This window comes from Herpailurus yagouaroundi, unplaced genomic scaffold (assembly GCF_014898765.1).
Source record: "Herpailurus yagouaroundi ecotype Mexico unplaced genomic scaffold, PumYag 141, whole genome shotgun sequence".
In the NCBI taxonomy this organism is placed as follows: Eukaryota; Metazoa; Chordata; class Mammalia; order Carnivora; family Felidae; genus Herpailurus; species Herpailurus yagouaroundi.
Genome location: NW_024412396.1, coordinates 36,668,171 through 36,690,670, shown reverse-complemented (window position 1 = coordinate 36,690,670; position 22,500 = coordinate 36,668,171). Strand labels below are relative to the sequence as shown.

The 22,500-nt window shown below is 36.5% G+C and overlaps 1 protein-coding gene across 2 annotated transcripts in view; it reads right to left on the bottom strand.

The window, feature by feature from the left end:
• Positions 1-22,500, bottom strand: part of MNAT1 (MNAT1 component of CDK activating kinase) — a 237,487-nt gene that overhangs the window by 151,120 nt on the left and 63,867 nt on the right. For both annotated transcript variants that reach the window (XM_040477324.1, XM_040477323.1), the window contains exons 3-4: positions 16,290-16,442; positions 14,531-14,604 (exon numbers count right to left, since the gene is read on the bottom strand). In XM_040477324.1, the coding sequence (XP_040333258.1) occupies positions 14,531-14,604; positions 16,290-16,414 (199 nt within the window). In that variant the 5' untranslated portion in view covers positions 16,415-16,442. The remainder of the gene's footprint in view (positions 1-14,530; positions 14,605-16,289; positions 16,443-22,500) is intronic.

Here is a 22,500-nt window from a genome sequence, read left to right as displayed (position 1 = left end):
TCACACAGAATATCTAAATCTCTGAATCACCCCAGAAAACCTAAGATACGTGTTTGTCATAATCGCATTAGATTTGATTTTTAAAGTCCCCATTTTAACTTTAAAAGTACATAAAAGATTACTTAAATTATTTGAATACAAAGAGTAAGTCTGGGATCTATTATACTAGTCAGAATCAAAACTGAAAAGAATCTGTGCTCTACAAAGAGAAAATGTATCCATCAGAATAAAAAATATTATATAATTATATAATTTATAGAAAACAAAAACAAGTTTAATTCACATTCCAATGGTCCCTATAGTCTAGATGTAAAGAAGCATGATATAGGGGCACGTGGTGGCTCAGTCGGTTAGGTGTCCAACTTCAGCTCAGGTCATAATCTCGCACTTGAGCCCCAGCTTCAGATTCTGTGTCTGCCTCTCTCTCTATCCCTTCCCCGCTCTCTCTCTTTCTCTCAAAAATAAATAAACATTAAAAAAATTTTTAATAAAGAAATATGATATAGATAGCAGTTAAAAATTAACTAAGAAGGTAAAGAATAAACTGGCACCAAAACTTAAGACTGAAACTATTTCATAAGAGAAGCCACTGAGGTATGTTCAAAAAAGATGACGGTAGGGGCGCCTGGGTGGCTCAGTCGGTTGGGCATCCGACTTCAGCTCAGGTCATGATCTCGCGGTCCGTGGGTTCGAGCCCCACATCGGGCTCTGTACTGACAGCTCAGAGCCTGGAGCCTGCTTCAGATTCTGTGTCTCCCTCTCTCTGCCCCTCCCTGCTCATGCTCTGTCTCTCTCTGTCTCAAAAATAAATAAACCATTAAAAAAAAAAAATTAAAAAAAAACAAAAAAAGATGATAAATTTTCAATGAGTTAGATTTTTTAATGTATAATTATTTAATAATTGTATAATTTTTTATTAATTCTGACTCAAAATAATGCCTTACTCCCTTCTAAGTTTACCTATATAAATCAAAGTATCAATATAATACTCTGAATAACAACCAAAAAACTCTTTTGGTACAGGGCACCTGGGAGGCTCAGTCAGTTAAGCGTCCAACTCTGGCTCAGGTTATGATCTAACAGCAGTTCATAAGTTTGAGTCCTGCATCGGGCTCTATGCTGTCAGCACAGAGCCCACTTTGGATTCTCTGCCCCTCCCCTTTTCGTGCACACTCTCTCTCTCTCTCTCAAAAATAAATTTTAAAAACAAGAAACTCTTTTGGTACATACAAATTCATATCATAAAGTACCACCACACTACCCCACATGTTACTGTGTTTGCATCAGCCTGTCTAAAGAAAAATCCAGGGGCACCTGGGTGGCTCAGTCAGTTAAGCGTCCGACTTTGGCTCAGGTCATGATCTCGTGGTCCGTGGGTTTGAGCCTGGCATCGGGCTCTGTGCTGACAGCTCAGAGCCTGGAGCCTGTTTCAGATTCTGTGTCTCCCTCTCTCTCTGACCCTCCCCTGTTCATGCTCTCGCTCTCTCTCTCTCTCTCTCTCTCTCTCTCAAAAATAAATAAATGTTAAAAAAAATTTTTTTTGTTTAAATAAAAAAAAGAAAAAAAAAGAAAAATCCATATTATTAAGATTCTCCTGTTTCATAATTCAATTCAGACCTGCCTGGGCTTCTTCTGTAATCTTTTCCATCCATTATTACCTATTCTATCCCTTCACCAATTACTTTTCCCTACTTCCTGCTTGTTCTATAAACGGGTTTCATCTACCCTAAACAACTATGCTCTAAGCTATGTCTCTAAGTGAAACAGTGAGCCCTGTCTCACTCTTTCCTTTAATAACCATCTCAAATAGTTGCTTGACTTTTTGCTTTTACTTGTTCTTTTTTTTTCTTATTTGAGTACAGTTGACACATAATGTTATATTAGTTTCAGATGTACAACACAGTGATTCAACAACCAAATGTTATGATATGCTCACCATCAACTGTCACCATGCAACCCTATTACAACACCAATGACTATATTCCATATGCTGTACCTTTTATTCCTATGACTTATTCATTCCATAACTGGAAGCCTGTATCTCCTACTCCCATTCACCCATGTTACCCATCCCCTCACCCCCTCCCTACTGGCAATGATCAGTTTGTTCTCTATTTTTATCAGTTTGATTCCACTTTTTGTTTGTTTTTTTAGATTCCACATGTAAGTGAAATCATATGATGCGTCTCCTAAGGCAAAGGAAACAAAAGCCAAAATAAACTACTGGGACTACATCAAAATAAAAAGCTTTTTGCACAGTGAAAAAAAACCATCAACAAAACAAAAAGTCAACCTGCTGAATGAGAGAAGGTATTTGCAAATGATATATCTGATAAGGGGTTAATATATAAAGTTTATAAAAAACTGATACAACTCAACACCAAAAAAAACCCCAAATAATCCAATTGAAAATAGGCAGAGGAGGGGCACCTGGGTGGTTCAGTCAGTTAAGCATCCAACTGCAGCTCAGGTCATGATCTCACAGTTTGTGGGTTCGAGTCCTGCATCAGGTTCTCTGCTAACAGCTTGGAGCTTGCAGCCTACTTCAGATTCTGTGTCTCCCTCTGTCTCTGCCCCTCCCCTGCTAGCGCTCTCTCCCTTTCTCTCTCTCTCAAAAATAAACAGTAAAAAAAATTTTGTTTAACTAGGCAGAGGACCTAAATGAACATTTTTCCAAAGAAGATATACAAATGGCTAACAGACACATGAAAAGATGTTCAACATCCCTAATCATCAGGGAAATGCAAACCAAAACCACAATGAGATATCACCTTACACCTATCAGAATGGCTAAAATCAAAACAGAAAGAAGTAACAAGTGTCGGCAAAGATGTAGAGAAAAAGGAACCCTCATATACTGTTGGTAGGAATGTAAATTAATACAGCAACTGTGAAAAACAGTATGAAGGTTCTCAAAAAAGTAAAGGTAGAAATACCATATGATACAGTAATTCACTACCTGGTATTTACCCAAAGAAAACAAAAACACTAATTCAAAAGATGTATGCACCCCTCTGTTTATTGCAGCATCATTTACAATAGCCATGATACGGAAGCAATTCACATGTCCGTCAATAGATGAACAGAAAGAGAAGGTGTGGGATATACACATATACAATGGAATATTAGCCATTTAAAAAAAAAAAATGAGGTCTTGGCATTTGTGACAACAGGTATGGACCTGGAGGGTACTACACTAAGTGAAGTAAGTCAGACAGAGAAAGTCAAATAGTACCTAGACTTTTGATTATAGAGCCCTGTAAGAGTTGAAAAGTAATATTGGGAGCCCAACACAGCGTTACCTATTTTGTTGAATAAGGCATCAAACATACCCTAAAAACCAATTTGATCCATAATTTCATTTTTATCTCCTCAAAGGCCACCTTATTTCAGAACATCAAATTACCATAATCATTGTTAATATCCCAGACTCATTTAGGTATGTAGAAAAACAAAAGCAAACATCAATTCTATGATATGCAATCTTAAAACTCTGGGAGAAATTAGAGAAAATGAGAAACAATAGCCCCTAGCTACTTCTCCAGCCTTTTTTTACCACAAAGTAGAAAAGAAAATAATAATGGTGGTAAACCAGGAAATCTGGCTAGGATACAATGTAAGGCATTCCCCATAAATCACATTCTGGCCCCAACACACAACAGAGGAGGAGGCTCAAAACTACCAAGTGCCCTTAGAAAGTCAACTGAGATCCATTAGTTAATACAGTATGATTCCACTACCTTTGCCAATCGCTCACATTTTACTCCTTGTATTTAACAGGTCATCTATTAAGCCACCAAATCCAGTTATCTACCATCCTCAATATCTATGCCACTCAACAGTATTCATCACTTACGCTTCCTTAGGCACTTCCTTCTCTTGACTAACTTAAATACATTCTCCTGATCTCTCTCCTACTATTCCAACTACTCTTTCCTGTTTCCATCTCTGGCTCTTCTTGGCCTCTAAGTAATCTATATAATTCTAGCTTTTGCCTTCTTTCCTCCCTCCCTATTGAGGCAATCTCATCACTTCCCATAGTTTCAACCAAATAAATGCCAGCAAAAGCTGACACCATCTCAAAGTGCAGTTCAGAAAACCAGTTAATAGATTAATGACATTAATGACACCAAGACTTAACACCTGATTCATCTGACCCACTCTCCTTTGCATTCCACAAACACCAGTTCCCAAATCCTACAGTTACCACCAAAATCTCTTTAAAACTGCCCTTATTCTCAAAGTGCCCTGACAATATACCAAACCATATAATATTTCTCCCTAGATAACATATAATAATCTCTGCCTTCATTTTCTACTTCCAGAACCTTTGCATCTGACCCTACACTCTAACCAATCTGTAATATACAGTGCTGTCAGACTAATATTTCTGAAGCATACCTCAAATCCCCTTCCAGTTCTACCATCCTATAGTGCTCTCATCCCCTCTGCCTTTCCCCCTTTTACTAAATAAATAAATAAATCAAACACTTTCGAAGCCTTTCTTTTTTTTTTTTAAGTTTATTTAACGTGTGCATTCACACGTTAGGGAGGGGTAGAAAGAGAGGGAGAGAGAGAATCCCAAGCAGGCTCCATGCAGTCAGCCTGGAGCCTGCTGCAGGGCTAGATCTCACCAATCGCTGAGATCATGACCTGAGCCAAAATCAAGAGTCAGACACTTAACTGAAACTAAAGATCTCTCACTGGGGAGATCACCCCTAAACACATGAACTGAATAATACAAGACACAATATCATCAAATGACAACAGGGAAAAACTAAAAGTATTCTTGCTTCATGCATTCAACAATATTTAGTACTGTTCTAGTTGTTGAGTAAGTGTTTATTAAAAGAATAAACTATCGTGGGGCACCTGGGTAGCTCAGTTGGTGAAGTGTCCGACTTCAGCTCAGGTCATGATCTCACAGTTCATGGGTTCGAGGCCCACGTCAGGCTCTACACTGACAGCTTAGAGCCTGGAGCCTGCTTCAGATTCTGTGTCTCCCTCTCTCTCTGCCCCTCTTCTGCTTGCACTCTGTCTCTCTTTCTCTTTCTCTCAAAAATAAACATTAAAAAAATTAATAAAAGAATAAACTATTCTTCCTTTTTTTAAAAATTTTTTTAATTTTTATTTATTTTTGAGACAGACTGAGCATGAGTGGGGGAGGGACAGAGAGAGAAGGAGACACAGAATCCGAAACAGGCTCCAGGCTCTGAGCTGTCAGCACAGAGCCCGACGCGGGGCTCGAACCCACAAACTGTGACATCATGACCTGAGCTGAAGTCAGACGCCTAACCAACTGAGCCACCCAGGAGCCCCATTAACTATTCTTCCTTTTAATGGAATCAGCTACCAATTAACCCTACAAAGTTCTGATTATGTCATTCAGTCATGAGTCACTCAGTTCACTCATTGCTTCTGCATCCACAATGCCTTGAGAAAAGAAAAATCCAACCTTATCTCTTACATTGCTTTTTCCTTTCTGCTCTGGGAGTTCTGCAGATTCCTCATAGCCTCTTCAAGAAACAATGGAAAGATTGCACAATTCCAACCAGAGAGGCTTTGCTTCATTTGTTTGCTTAAAATGATCTCCTCAAAATTTTGCTTGAAGAATACAATCTATAATGTGTGTGTATCAAGTATCTACAATATACATATGACAGGCACTATGTCCAGGTTCGGCCTAATTACATCACTTAAACCTCCCAAAAACCTTCTGAGATAGGTATTACTATTATTCACACTTTATGGATAAGGTTTAAAGACATTAAATAACTACATCCAAGTTATACAGGAAGTAAATGTTGTAACCAGGATTATAACTTAGGCTGACTCTAAAGCCTAAACTTTTATCTACAATGCTAGGTATATTGCTTCTCTCAATGCCTGAAAACCACTGGTAGCACAATTCAGCTCTTTTTCTACACCTGTACAGGCCCCGTAATTTCCTACCTCCAAACCTGTGATCATACTGCTTCTCCCAGAGGATCCATATTTTAGTACCAACCTCAACGAAGAACAATTGTGGATATCCTTATCTGGCCTACCCTTCTATACCCAGCTTAATCACCAGCTCTTCTTCATAACTCACTTTGCAGGTACAATCTCTGTATCCCTGAATGCCCACAATACATTGCCTAATATGCTGGTAGCACTTACCCACTTTCTACCCTGTAAAAAAATTTTTTTAACATTTATTTAATTTTCAGAGACAGAGAGCCAGTGAGGGAGGGGCAGAGAGAGAGAGAGAGAGAGAGAGAGAGAGAGAGACAGAATCCAAAGCAGACTCCATGCTCCGAGTTGTCAGCACAGAGACTGACGCAGGGCTCGAACCCACACGAACTGTGAGATCATGACCTGGGTCGAAGTCGGACACTTAACCAACTGAGCCACCCAGGTGCCCCAAATTATTTTAAATGTACATATCTATTTGACCTAATAAAGTGTTCCTTGAGGGCAGATTCTAGGTCTGATTCATCTTTATCAGTCCCAGTACTTCAATAAAAAACATCCATTGCATACCCATTAAAATGGCAAAAATCCAATACACTGACAACACCAAAATGCTGACATGGATGTGAGGAACTCTCATTCATTGCAGCAGGAATGCAAAATGACACAACACTTTGGGAGACAGTTTGTTTCTTATCATTTTATCCAACAATCATACTCCTTGGTATTTATCCAAAGGAACTGCAAACTGTCCACACAAAAACCTGTACACAGATATTTATAGCAGCTTTATTTGTAATTGCCAAAGCATGGAAGCAACCAAGATGTCTTTCAATAGGTTAGTGGATAAACTGTGGTATATCCAGACCATATTGCTCAGCACTAAAAAGAAATGAGCTATGAAATCCTGAAAAGACATGGAGGAACCTTAAATGCATATTACTAACTGAAAGAAGCCAATTTGAGAAAGCTACATAGAATATGATTCTAACTACATGACAGTCTAAAAAGGTAAGTCTACAAAGACAGAAACAGGTCAATGGTTGCCAGAAGTTAAGGGAGGAAAAAGGGAAAACTAGGCAGAGCACAGAGGAATTTTAGGACTGTGAAACTATTCTGTACAATACCATAATGGTGGATACATGTCATTATATATTTGTCTAAACCCATAAAATGTACAAAATCAAGAGTAAACTCTCATGTAAACTATGGTCTTTGGGCAATAATGATATGTCAATGTAGGTTCATCAATTATAACAAATTTACCACTCTGGTTGGAGATGTTGATAGCAGGGAAGTCCGTGCATGTGCGGGACAGGGGCTGTATAGGAATTCTCTACTTGCTGCTGGCTATGACTCTAAAACTACTCTAAAAAATAAAATCTATTAAAAAGGGGAGGAGGGGGAACTTCCCATCTGGTAAGAGCTCAAGAAACACTTAATTACCAAAAGAGGGAAAAAAAATACAGAAAATAAACCAATGCTAATGTTTATAATTATCTTTATAATTACAGATTTAATTAAGATGACCTTTATAAATTACAGAATTGAATTCTACAGAATGGTAAAGCAAGTGCATATAAAAGTACAGGAAAAAATTATCTTGGTTTCTTATGGCTATAAATCTACTGAGAAGTAAAAGTATTCAAATTGGTATCTATGTTGAACTCTAACAGAATATTTAGAGCAGTTTAAGAAAACAAAAAGTTTATCAGCAAGCTAGACAGTATACTACTGATTTAAACTTTCTATTTAATGGAACCCAGAAACAGGTAAAATTGAATTATAAATGAAATTTATCTGTATATGATTTTTTGTGCTTATTAGAAACCTCATGATGAATTCCAATAAAACTAAAATAATCTATTTCTTTATTTCATTTTTTAATTTAGGAAACTAAGGTAATACCAGTATAATAGATACAAATCATAATCATAAATAATACAAATTGCTTCCTTTAAAAAGAAAAAATAAGAGTTTAAAAAGAAAGTAAAGTACTATTTTTAAAACTTTTCAGATGAAGCAAGTCTCATTCATGTCATAATGAATCAGGTTGGTATAATGGCCTTGAGAAAAAAAGAATAGAAGATAATTTTCTATAACAATCATTTGGCCCTTTATCTGGTTACTGGTTTAGCTCAGATGTTGACCTGCCTTTAGTCAAGTATTAAAAGGCAACAAAAAACCTATTGTATTTTCTGAAAGATTTAATGTTATTTAAGTACAATTTTGAAGTCTTTTTGACATCCAGAATTTATAATTAAAGCCCTTAGGACTTTCTCACCCTTTCAAAATAAGCATACCCTGAACCAAAAGAATAATCTATTTATTATGAAACTAAGAGCAAACCTTTGAGATAATCCCTGGGGGCAAAAGGAACAAGAATTTTTATGTTTAGATTGTCATAACCACAAAAAAGAGCCTATTGTTAATGCCATAAGAAAGTTCATCTTCATGTGTGCCCTTTCTATTGTAATTTTTATGCCATTATTCAAAATCATAGTATTTTAAAATTTTTATATTTGTGATGTTCAAAGGATTCATAATGAAATTTATTTAACAAAATGGCCAATTCCTAACTTATAAATCCTCAAACACGTACTCCTTAGCCTCCCTCCCAACTCTGTTCCTCTCACTCTAGGCCAAAGCATCTTCAATAGCACCCTTCTACCTTTAATACTGAGTTCAATCTTCTTTAAGGGCCTTCAAAATATGAACCCAATCTACTTTTTATCTGCTCCTGCTATTTCACCAATTAGCACCCCATATTCTGCATTCAGACTAGTAACTCCTCTGAGAGTAGCAAGCACTTTGATGGGCTCTGAGAGTCAGAAAAACCTATGTTCAAAATTTGGCTCCAGTATTTACTAGCAATGCGACCCTCGGCACAATACTTAACTCCCTTTACCTCTTCTCCATATGCTAAGCAGGGATAAAAATGCCTGTCTCACAGCTGTGAAAATTATACAAGATAATGGGAGTACAGCAGAAGTCTGGCACTTAGCAGGTGTCCATAAAATTAACATTTTATACTTTTGATTAATACAGACATAGCCAATACAGGTATCACAGACATCAAACTGATCATCTTTGAAAGCATGAAAAAAACACAAAGTAGATAGCTGCTGAAACATGATTTTAAAAGGAAGTTTGATTTATACCACAACAATTAAAACAATAACACGCCACAAAGTGGTGGAGCCACACCCTAACAAAACTTAGAAGAGCTAAAACTAGTCTTTCCTTCATTGCTTCACTCTCCACCCAACAAAACAATAAAAAATATTGCCTGTTCTCCAGTTTTTACTTTCGAGATTAATACCATACAACTGCTCAAGGTCATAAATTTTAATTCATCTTTGCCTGCTCTTTCTACTTACTTCCTGTATCAAATTAGTCCTTGAATATTCTGTCTCTAAAACATCCCCTTTATCTATCCCTCCCTAACTACCTGCTCCAAGCTCTCATTATTTCTCATCCAAATTGCTATAATGGCCCCTGAGAAATCGCTTCCCAGCCTCAAGGATCTCCTGTCAATATTGCACATCGCTACCACACTATCCTTGCTGGCTCATTACTAGCCAGAGAATAAAATCTTACCCTGACAGTTTAGCTTGCAAAGCCCTCATTAACCCAGGTCTACTCTGTTTCTCAAGCCTCATTTCTGGTCATTCCCCATGTTCTACCTACCTATAACATTACTTGTCCATTCTCCAACATGCTCAATACCCTTGTACCTCTGTAACTCTGTCTTTTGCTACATATGTTCTTCCATCCTCTTTCCACTGATAAACTCCTATTCCATTTTTTAAGGTCAAATTCAAATATGACCTCTTCTCTGATCAAACTATACCTCTATTTCCCAATGATGAATTAATTGTTTTATCTGTATTCCCATAACACTTTACAAATAAATGCCTGTACTACTTTCCCATTTAAATTATAAATATTAGTTTAAATAATTATTTCCCCTTTAGAGTCTGAACTTACAGAAGGCAAAGATCATATATGCTCATCAAGTAAAGTAGTTCAATAGAACAATTAATATTTGTTAAACTGAGCTAAAGCTCAGAAAATAAACTGTAAGTCCATGACGCTAGGCCCCAAACTTCATCAATATCTTTAAATATAATTAGAACTGCTCTTTATCCAACATGATCAAGATTAGTAGCTGATGATTTACAAAAGTCTGTTAAGGGAGGGAAACACACATACACACTCCTTAAATACTTTAACTTAAAACATATATAGTAAGGGTAGTCATTCTCTAACTTAATGACATACAACCAATGTCTAGCCTTTAATTTCTTTAATTGTTCTTTCTCTTTTTTTAAGTTTATTTATTTATTTTGAGAGAAAAAGAGACTGTGCTAGTGGGTAGAGGCAGAAAGAGAAAGAGAGAGAGAGAGAGAGAGAGAGAGAGAGAGAGAGAGAATCCCAAGCAGGCTCCATGCTGCCAGCACAGAGCCCAATATGGGGCTCGAACCCACGAAGCAGTGAGATCATGACCTAAGCCAAAACCAGGAGTCAGATGCTTAACAGACTGAGCCACCCAGGCACCCCTGCTTCTTTCCTGTATAAACCACACCTGTCACCTACACTGTTCAGTTTCCATTTTTTAAAGTGGAAAAACAACTTGAGAAGCAGAATGCTTCAGGAGATTTGCAATTTTTTTCCTAACACATGAACTACTTAATTAAATTACATAATTATAAGTTTAACATAAGAAGACTTGGTTACCAATGCAAACAACTCTCAGTATATAAGTGAACTGGTGAGAGAAGTACAAAAGTGTACATAAGGACATCTTCTAATGAACAAGGGTCATCTTCATTATGCTTTGGACATCAATCAGTACTTTTTATGGGAGGACTGGGAAATGTCAGTCACTCCAACGGCTCAAGAAAGTTTCAACATACTGCAACTGAAGATAGTCTTTCATGAATACACATGATAGCAGAATCACTTTCAAATTAAATGCTCCGAGCCACAGTTTTCCTATCTGGTAAGGAAAGGACTACATATCCTATAAGCCGTAATATCCAGACTTGTTCTTACTTGTCAATCCTAGCTCCCACTTCTAGACATAAACATGGTTTTACCTATGTGTCCCAGGTTATTTATATATTCAAAGTAATTCATCTCATAAAAAAAAAAAAAAATATCTTGGGCACCTGGGTGTCAGCACAGGGATTCTCTGTCTCCCTCTCTCTCTCTGCCCCTCCCCCGTGTGTGCATGCCCGCGCGCACTCTCTCTCTTTCTCTCTCAAAATAAATAAGCTTAAATGTGTGTGTGGGTGGGTGTGGGTGGGTGTGTGTGTGTGTGTGTGTGTGTGTGTGTGTGTGTGTGTATGAAATAATGGCTCAACCAGAACCTTATTCTAGAATCAAGATCCCTGCCCGCTTTCCCTACCTTCTTTGTCCATCATTTTCTTTAGATTATCTTACCTGCCTGCTTGGACTTGTGACCATGTATTCAACTAGCTCTGTGACATTTATAATCTCCTTTCTCTTTATTGCCTGACCAGACTGTTGACTAATGACATTGCCTTCAGAATAAACATGAGCTGGATTTCTTCCTGCTTACTACCCAACTTCCTGTCCTGTACTTAATATCTACATACAACCAGATTTTTACATTTTCCCAGTTCTTGCAGATTTGGGGGTTGTATCTTCTCCGTCTATATCCTAACTTTTCTACTTTGCTTTGGCACTTCCAATTCCACCCCCTTTTCAACTAAAATCCAAGCCACTGATGATTGCTAATATTATACACAAAGTGCAATGAATACAATTAAATAAAAAAAGCAATGGTTCCAAGGCATTAAAAGATCCAAGGAAAAGCTTAAGCTATATTCTGTACATGCTATTTGCTATAACCTAACAAGTGAACTTAGATATTTTAGAAAAGTTTTAATTACAGTTGAAATAAAAAGATTCTCTGGGTTTTTCTTAGTTAATAAAGAAATTAAAGGCATTAGAATACTCCATTACTCAAGAGTTTAAGTTTTCTAAAAATTTTCCCCATATATAAACCTTCTAAAGAATGATCAGTTTGTTATATTTATATTTTAAATATGAAATAACAGAAGTATAGTGAGAAGAGAAGAATAAAAAAGATGATTTAATTCCCTACGTCTCATTCTTATCTTCACAGTCTATAATTTTGGTAATATTTCCAAAACTATATTGAGTAATAATAATTATGGCAGCTTTAAAAAAAAAACATTAACTTTTTTTTAATTGAAGTATAACAACTTCCAAGCTCTTTAACATCTATGAAATCTTATTTAAGAAAGAAAAAACTGGGGCGCCTGGGTGGCGCAGTCGGTTAAGCGTCCAACTTCAGCCAGGTCACGATCTCGCGGTCCGGGAGTTCGAGCCCCGCGTCGGGCTCTGGGCTGATGGCTCAGAGCCTGGAGCCTGTTTCTGATTCTGTGTCTTCCTCTCTCTCTGCCCCTCCCCCGTTCATGCTCTGTCTCTCTCTGTCCCAAAAATAAATAAACGTTAAAAAAAAAATTTAATAAAAAAAAAAAAAAGAAAGAAAAAACAATCCTTTCTTTTGATGAAAGCATCATTTTGACTAATGACAAAAGAAAAGGCCCCAAGATTACTCTATCCTCTGATTCAAGCATAACATGAAAAACAGAATGCCACTTCAACAGTCAACTGCTTCCGACTATTTTCAAAATACTGTATGCACAGAGACATAAATGATAAACAACATATGGCTTCAGTCACCATAGACACAGTTACTAGAAATACTATTTTTTAAAAATCTGTATATTCGTTACTTGTGTTGACTCTAATGCCCCATCAACATACAGATATACAGAGATACAGTCTTTTTTCCCCCAGATACAAAGTGATAAGACTTTTCCTAAAACAAAATGTTTATGACTTAAGTATGTCCTTTACTTAAGCATGCCTTCTATTTAACAAACATGATTCAAGTACAACTGAAAGTAAATAGGTAAAAAATGTCAGCTATCACAACAAAAACTTGTTAGAGATTTTTCTGTGAGATGTTGTCTTAGGCATATAAAAGATAAAAGTACATAGGGTAGCAACCAAAAGTACAAGCATCAAAAACATACCAATTTCCTCAGACTTCAAGATGTATTACAAAGCTGTAATCATCAAGACAGTATGGTACTGGCACAAAAACAGACACTCAGATCAGTGGAACAGAATAGAGAACCCAGAAATGGACTCACAAACATATGGCCAACCAATCTTTGAAAAAACAGGAAAGAATATCCAATGGAATTAAGGCAGTCTCTTCAGCAAGTGGTGCTGGGAAAACTGGACAGAGAGATGCAGAAAAATCAACCTGGACCACTTTCTTACACCATATACAAAAATAAACTCAAAATGGATGAAAGACCTCAATGTGACAGGAAGCCATCAAAATCCTTGAGGAAAAAGCAGATAAAAACCTCTTTGACCTCAGCCGCAGTAACTTCTTACTCAACATGGCTCCGGAGGCAAGGGAAACAAAAGCCAAAATGAACTATTGGGGCCTCATCAAAATAAAAAGCTTCTGCAAAGCGAAGGCAACAATCAGCAAAACTAAAAGACAACTGACAGAATGGGAGAAGACATTTGCAAACGACATATCAGATAAAGGGTTAGGACCCAAAATCTATAAAGAACTTATCAAACTCAACACCCAAAAAAATAAATAATCCAGTGAAGAAATGGGCAAAACACATGAATAGACACTTCTCCAAAGAACACATCCAGATGGCCAACCGACACATGAAAAAATGCTCAACGTCACTCATCATCAGAGAAATACAAATCAAAACCACAATGAGATACCACCTCACACCTGTCAGAATGGCTAACATTAGCAACTCAGGCAACAACAGATGTTGGCAAGGGTGCGGAAAAAGAGGATCTCTTATGCACTGCTGGTGGGAATGCAAACTGGTGCAGCCACTCTGGAAAACAGTATGGAGGTTCCTCAAAAAATGAAAAATAGATCTACCCTACGACCTAGCAATTGCACTACTAGGTATTTATCTAACGGATACAGGTGTGCTATTTCAAAGGGGCACATGCACCCCAATGTTCACAGCAGCACTATCAACAATAGCCAAAGTATGGAAAGAGCCCAAATGTCCATCGATGGATGAATGGATAAAGTAGATGTGGAATATATATACAATGGAGTATTACTCAGCAATCAAAAAGAATGAAACTTGCCATTTGCAACTATGTGGATGGAACTAGAGGGTATTATGCTAAGCGAAATTAGTCAGAGAAAGACAAATTCATATGACTTCACTCATAGGAGGACTTTAAGTTACAAAACAGATGAACATTAGGGAAGGAAAGCAAAAGTAATATAAAAACAGGGAGAGGGACAAAATATAAAAGACTCTGAAATATAGAGAACAAACAGAGTTGGGGGGGCAATGAGCTAGTTGGGGGGGGCAATGAGCTAAATGGGTAAGGGGCTTAAGGAATCTACTCCTGAAATCACTGTTGCACCATGTACTAACTAACTTGGATGTAAATTAGAAAAAATTAATAAATTACAGAAAGTAAAAAAAAAAAAAAAAAAACATACCAATTTCTTCCACTTCTTCCAGAAAATCATTATATTCTCTTAGACTAGGAAAGTCTTCTTCTCTTTTATTGTATCTTTAAGAAAAAAAAAAAAAAATCAACACATTACATACCTCTTGTTTTCAATATTATCTAATCAGTTTGTTTCTTCTTACCTATTTTACTCATGATACATAGAAAAGGATTGCTTACTAAATAAAACACTGTTTTCTTGACACCATGTTTGTAATTAGACCAAAAACGTCGTTCTTAAATTCTTATGACTACAAAGACAGAATAGAATCAAAAGAGAAAGATAAAATATGTTAAATCCCTCTAAAACTTATGGAAAATAAAGAAAAAGAAATTAGGAACCTTATTTACTTGTTATAAATTGATTTGCTAACTTTCAGAAAGCTAAAGATTAATTCAAAAGACACCTTCCTATTTTTCATGACAACTATAGTCTAAAGAATACTAGATCATAAAATTCTGTAAATATTGTAATGTACCTGTAAAGAATTAGAAAAACTATAAGGGATCAATAAAAAATAAGAATCTAAAAGAGACTATCTCTCAGAGGTAATACAAATAACAAAAGAGCAACTGGGGGCATTAAGGAAGTAACACAGATTAAATACCTAGAAAGATGCTGCTAAAACACTGGTGACCTAGGTTGAAACATACACCACCAAAAATATCATATATATATTAAACATATATATTAAATATATTAAATATAATATATTGTAAATATATTTATTTAAATACATATATTTAAACATATTTAAGTAAATATGTTTAAATATGACATTTAAATATGTATTTAAATATTATATGTAGATAAATTAAATATACATATTCTTTAAACTTCAAAAATAATCAGGTGACTTTTAATAAAAGGACAGATAAAATAAAACCCAAAACTATTCACAAAGAGTAAAAACTAAATTATAAATGAAAAAAATATTAAAAATAAATACATATGTCCATACATAAAGATAGATATTAAAACAAATTACAACACATTATATAACAGCTTTCAAATCTCTATTTATTATTTATTTTTAATTTTTTTAATGCTTATTTATTTTTGAGAGAGACAGAATGCAAGTGGGTTAGAGGCAGAGAGAGATGAGACACAGAATCCGAAGCAGGCTCCAGGCTCCAAGCCATCAGCACAGAGCCCGATGTGGGGCTCGAACTCACAGAGCTGTGAGATCATGACCTGAGCCAAAGTCAGACGCTCAACCAACTGGGCCACCCAGGCGCCCCCTTCAAATCTCAATTTAAACATGATATCAGTGACCTACACCAATACTGTCACTAACTTCATAGTATTTTTCTCAATTCATAGTCACATAGTTGTTTAGTTTGCCTGTCTTATTATCTACCTCCATGCTATCCTATACTACTATACTGTAAGCCTTATGAGGGCAAGGTTCATAGCTATTTCACTCATTTCCACCTAGTACCTAAAATGCATAACACAGTGCTTGCACACAGTAGGTACTCAATATATGTTAACTAAATTAAAAAATATATAGTAAATATATAAATTGTAAAGCCATCAATCCAGAGGATCTACACTTCTCTAACAAAGGCTAGATAAATATTACTGAGTTCTCTAAGAACTTAATCAATTTCTGTTGAACAAATGCATAGATGAATTTATACTTATTCACTTGCCAAACTGTCCATATTTCCATCAATAAATAATTATATCAATTACTTAAATAATTGTTAAAGTCCTCTTTGTATATCCAAACAATAATATTTACATTTTTAGCACTTTTTTCCGAATCTCAACCTCCTTGTCCACAGTAGGATCTTCAAAGAGTTGTACCCTAAAGTTGCTCTTTCTAAGTGGAGTGCCACATTCAGGACAGTTTCCAGCTCCTCTCATAAATAGTAAATCCACACAACTTTCACACCTGAAAGAGAAAATACAAGACAACCTTTAAGTCAGTACTCAAATCCACAACAATATTATATAGTTTGTTTTTTGTTGTTTGCTCTGGTGGTTTTTTGGTTGAGTGTGTTTTTTCCCCCTGGGGGATGGAGGGGCAGGGGTGGGGGGGAGGGTGGTAGTCAGAGATAGGAAAATTAATCATTGCTACTTAAAGCTCTCACAAAAAAATCTTTTAGAAAATATTTATTTTCATTTAGAGCTTACTTTTCTGACATAGGTATCCTAAAGGGTATCAGTTTCATTTTACACATTAAACAAATTTACAAATTAAAACAAATGGAGTTGAGGGGCGCCTAGGTGGCTCAGTCAGTTAAGCATCCGACTTCAGCTCAGGTCATGATCTCAAGGTTTGTGAGTTCGAGCTCGGCTTTGGGCTCTGTGCTGACAGCTCGGAGCCTGGAGCCTGCTTTGGATTCTGTGTCTCCCTCTCTCTCTGCCCCTCCCCCACTTGTGCTTGCTCTCACGCTCTCATTGCTCACTCTCTCAAAAATAAATAAAATGTAAAAAAAAAAAAAAAAACATTAAAAAAAATGGAGTTGGGGGCTAGGCAGATTCAGAGGTAGCAGATAGGAAAAAGTCAAAGAGGCGTGTAAAAGAGCGGTCTGTGGTCACCTCCATTCCAGTGCCACTCCTAGACCTAGGCAAGAAAAGCCTAGGTCAGAAGCCTAGGCTCTGCATACCACAATCACTAAAACAAAGACTTTTTTTTCTTTTAGCCTTGTAAGGAAGGTTTTTTTTGAAAGTTCAGGAAGCAAGTGAGCAAGTGGGAATTAATAGGGAGAGGTGCTAGCTGAAAGAGGTCTCCCCCACCCGGGCCCTGCCCCAGGCCAAAGGATAAGGTGACTGTGCCACAGTATCCACGGAGAAAGGAAAAAATCACAACTTCTGCCCTGAGAAATCACAGAAGGAATGTTTCCTCATAAAATCTTTAATCAGTTAAGGTTGGCTGCCCCAAATCCACCAAGAAGGACTGCCTAGTTAAGCCAAGTGTCCCAGATACCTGCATTCCCTGCTCTCTTCTAGGGTAGTGCGATCTGGGGAAGAGCTGAGAATTTCCTGAAAGTCTTGAGTTACAAAAACAAGGACTTAAAGAGGTTAACCTCTCTGTACTGGATTCCTAGGGAGTTGACAGGATCAGTTCACATACTGTTTTTGATGGGTCCAGGCACCACTCAACCATCCCTGCTCTGCCCCAAGTCATCCATGCTACTAATCAGAGTAGCAGGTAGAAAGGCTGGCTAGTAGAAGAGAACAACAGTTCCTTTAGCCTCTGGGTCTTGAGGATGCCAGCCCTTGAGAAGTGGGCAGCATGGATGTGTAGCTTGATCCTTAACTTATAAATATTTAAAAATTTTGATATTCATTTCTCCAGTTGTAATCTTGCCAAACTCCACATAGGTTAGGACGACACCAGCCCTAATCACTCCTTTCTTAGCATTATCTGAAATTATTTATGTGTTGATTTTCTGTAACCTCTACTAGGATATAATATACATTTCATGACAGCAGGAATCTGGACTATTGTTCTCTATCCCCAGAGCCTGACAAATACTAAGTACTCAATAAACTACACATAATTTAAAAAAATGAATGTAAGAGGGGAAAACAGAAATTCTAGTGAAAAAGGTAAACGTTTATTTCTTCCAGGTATGTGGCTGACTTGTAGAGAAAGCTAAATGAGAAGAACGACACAGGGTAGTAAGAATTTTTAAGGTTGGTTACTAGTAAAATACTAGCATTGACTTTGTGTATTTCTTCTATCTTAACGGTGCCATCAAATATTAGAGGGAAAAACAATCCTGAAAGAACAAAGATCACAACTGTCATTATCTAGATCGACAAATCCCCAGAAAATTCACTTTGGGATTCAGAAGATTGGGAGTGGTGCATTTCCCCTAATGTTTGTGGTTAAAGAAAATTAAATCCAACTGCATAAGATGAAAATGAGCACACTTTAAAAATATATTGACTAAAGATATTGATAAGCAAGGAGCCATCTAAAACACTCAAAACTATCAACACACAAATAATATTCTATATTTCAAGGTCTTGTAGAGTAGATTCAGTTGATAATTCACTTAACAAGGCAATACAGAACACTTTAATATTTCTAAAAGTCATACTGCATATTAGTTACATTATTTGTTTCATGATCAATTTTACATCTCTATTTTTTAAAAATACACCTTAAAGGGTGCCTGGTGGCTCAGCTGGTTAAGTGTCTAACTCTTGGTTTCATGTCAGGTCATGATCTTGGTTGGGTGAGGTGAGGGGTGAGGAGTCTGCCTGAGATTCCCTTTCTCCCTCTGCCCCTCCCCTGCTCACGCATACTCTCACTTAAAAAAAAAAATTTAAAAATCTGCCTTAAATCATAAGGATTTCTACAGTATTAGAGAATTTTTAAAATAGTTTATTTTCCTATAAGTCTTCCCCTCCCAATTTTAACTGCTGAAAACACAAATAACTCTCTTTTTAAAGCTCAAAGATAGAAGCATACAGAGAAAAAAACTGAAAACTCTACCTCATTCTGTTCTATATCACACTTCCCACAGATAACATAACTACTTTAGGTGTAGAGTTTATGTGACCAATTTTTTTCTATATTTATAAAATACATATTTACAAAGTTTTTATATGAAACCAGTCATATATATTAAAAAAAAAAACAAACAAACAGAAGAAAAAGTTGGCAATTGCTAGTTCACTTCATCTGGCAACAGAACAACCAAAGCAGCAGTATACGATCAAGCTTTGGCCTCCAAGAGTGCAAGAAAGTTTTTCATACAAAATTTCCTATTTTTCAGAGTACAGGAAAGTTTTCTGGAAAAGCCCAAATCCCCAGTTGTTACCCATTCCCAAAGATAGCATTATGATTTTCTCTTGTTTTTGAAAACCAGAATGGTACCCACCTTCTTTTCTCTCTAAACAACTTATTTATTTATTTTTTTAATGTTTATTTATTTTTGAGAGAGAGTGTGAGTGAGCAGGGGAGGGGCAGAGAGAGAGGGAGACAGAGGATCAGAACCAGGCTTTTTGCTGACAGCAGACAGCCCGATGCTGGGCTGGAACTCACAAACATCGAGATCATGACCTGAGCTGAAGTCAGTCATATGCTCAACTGACTAAGCTACCCAGGTGTCCCTAAACAACTTATTTTTAGATTTTATTTTCTTATATCAATAGTTAGCTGCTTATATTCCTTTGTCAAGATTTTTTATCTGACTTATTTCCTTTAATTTTTCAAGAGGAATTATATTCCATGTAGAATTTCAGTAATTATTAAAATAGATTAAGGGACACATGGGTGGGTGGCTCAGCTGGTTGAATGACCAACTCTTGATTTCAGCTCAGGTCATGATCCCAGAGTCATGGGATCAAGTCCCACATCAGGCTCTACATGGAACCTGCTTGGGATTCTATCTCTCTCTCCTTCTGTCCCTCTCCCCCACTCGCATGCTCACTCGCTCTCTCTCTCAAATAAAAAAAATTTTTTTTTATTTTAAATAGAATTAACTGACTTAGAAAAAGGTAAATAATCACAAATTTTGTATTTAAGACTTTCTTGGAAGTAATCTAGTTTTATCAGGACTTTCCATTCTTCTTTAGCTCACTGACTTCCTGAAACAACTCCAAACAGAAGTCTATGGTCTTGAAAGATAAACAAGTGATAACTTCTGTTAAAGAAAAATTTTATCCCTATAATAAATTATTCCTTAAACCCATGTGTACTGAACTCTATAGGGTAGGAGCTAGATATTAAGGGAATTTTTTCTCTCAAAATATGCTGCCTAACTTTTCTAGAACCTGTAAATAACTTTTCTGTAACCTAAAGGTTACATTGTTATGTATCATCTTATACCTCAAAGGGAATTCATAATCTTATCTATTCCAAAGCTTGAGGGAAAAAACTATTGCCACAAAGTGTTTTGGGAGTCAAATAAAGAATTCATCCATAAAAATAGAAGGGATGGCCTGGGAGAGCACATGTTAAAACATTATAAACTTCTCCCTACAAACTCTGGGGAATACAGCTTATTCTCAAAATTAAAAAGAAAAATTATGTTCATCCATTTTCTTCACTGTCTTAGAATTCAAAATAACCATTCAATCTTCTGTTGGCTATTACCATTTAGCACAGCAATTTATAACTAACAAGCTATACCATTTAGCACAACAATTTATAACTAACGAGCAAATAATATAAGGCACAAATTCAAATAGGACATTTAAGCCCATTTTGAGCCAGAAAAATTGAGCTATACACAGAGGATAAGGAAAGAGCTAGTAATTTAGTAAGCTGTGACAAGAAAACACGAGCCCCCCCCCCCCACCAAAATGGGTTTTTGTGCCCCCCTTACAAACAGCAAGGATCATGGAATACATTTAATTTCCCTTTTTGCCCTCGTGCCAGTAAACTCCTAAGCCAAATTTAAATGCTCTGTTGAAAAATACTGTATATGTTTTCTAGAAAAAGGGTGGAAAAGAATGAAGGAAGTCAAAGATAATATGCGTTAGACATCTTATGATGTACATATGACTGTCCTTACTATACAGATGAGGTCACTGAGCACTGGGGAGTCAAATAGCTGGCTTAAAATCATGTAACTAGCAAGAATTGACCTTGGTCTGCTTCACATTCCACATTTTCTCTTTCACTCTTACTCTTAACAATGATGTAAGTAACAATCCCCAGTGTCTACCTTTAGCCCAAACATACCTTCTGAGTTCCTATTAGACACTGCCTATTGCACACTTCCTATCTGACATCCCACAGCTACATTTTTTGACTTAGAAAAATAAAATTCCCTCAAACTCAATATACCCAAAACCAATATCCTTCATTCTACGAGGGACACAAAGAGAGTAACACCAACTTGTACGTAAAGGCTTATAATATAGTGGTCAAAATAGAAAAGAAGAAACAAAACTGTAATAAAGGTACACTCTGAATACTACTACCATAAGCTCTCGGCCAATAAGCAGCAAAAGGTGAACAAATTACACTCTACACTCTTGACCACTATTAACACATCACACTCCAAATGCTCCAAGCCAATGACAGTTCCAAAAGTACTATCCTGAGTCTAGTATTTCCTGAAATACATGGACTCTACTTATTGCCACTGATGAAGTTTTGAACTAGAATAGCCAAAAAGTTTGTGGAGATGATAGTATTGATGTTGACATCCAAGTTTTGCAGAGGCTCAATGCCCCTTCCAACATATGGTTGAAGAAACAAGAGTGAAGGTCAATTAGAAATTGAAAGAAAAATCCTCCAACTAACTTTATGAAGGGCTTCAGAAATAATCTTGCACACTGGGAGACGTAACAAACAATTATATGAATGGTAAAGAAACACAACATGGCCACCAGGGGCATTCAGAGCCTTGGAGAATTTAAAGAAAACAAACTGCCAGGATACCAAGCCAAGAATGCATCTCCATCAGGACCATTTCTATAAATCTACCTTGGGAAAGCTAAGGGCAGATTCAATTAGTTCTACGATATCCAGAAATGTAGGTCCTACATTAAGTAAAACATCACCTTCACTTTCTCAACGACTCAAAGGAACTAAATGTATATTTACCTAAGTAGACCAAAGAATATTTACATTATTTGAAAAAGTATCAATAGGTTCCTCCATTTTCCAACTATGTATCTATGGAAGTCACATCATCTCCATATACTTCATTGGAAATTACATGTGACAATGTAAATTCATTACAGAAGCAAATATCACAATCTGTCTTCTCTTAACCCAAACAAAGGGATCTGCAAAAATGTAAAGCAATGCTGGGGCACCTGGGTGGCTCAGTCAGTTGAGCATCAGACTCTCGATTTCAGCTTGGGTCATGATCCCAGGGTCATAGGATTAAGCCCCACATCAGGCTGAGCATGAAGCCTACTTGGGATTCTCTCTCTCTCTCTTCCTGGCCCCTCCACTGCATGCACTCTCTCTCTCCCTCTCTCTCAAAAATAAAATAAAATAAAATAAAATAAAATAAAATAAAATAAAATAA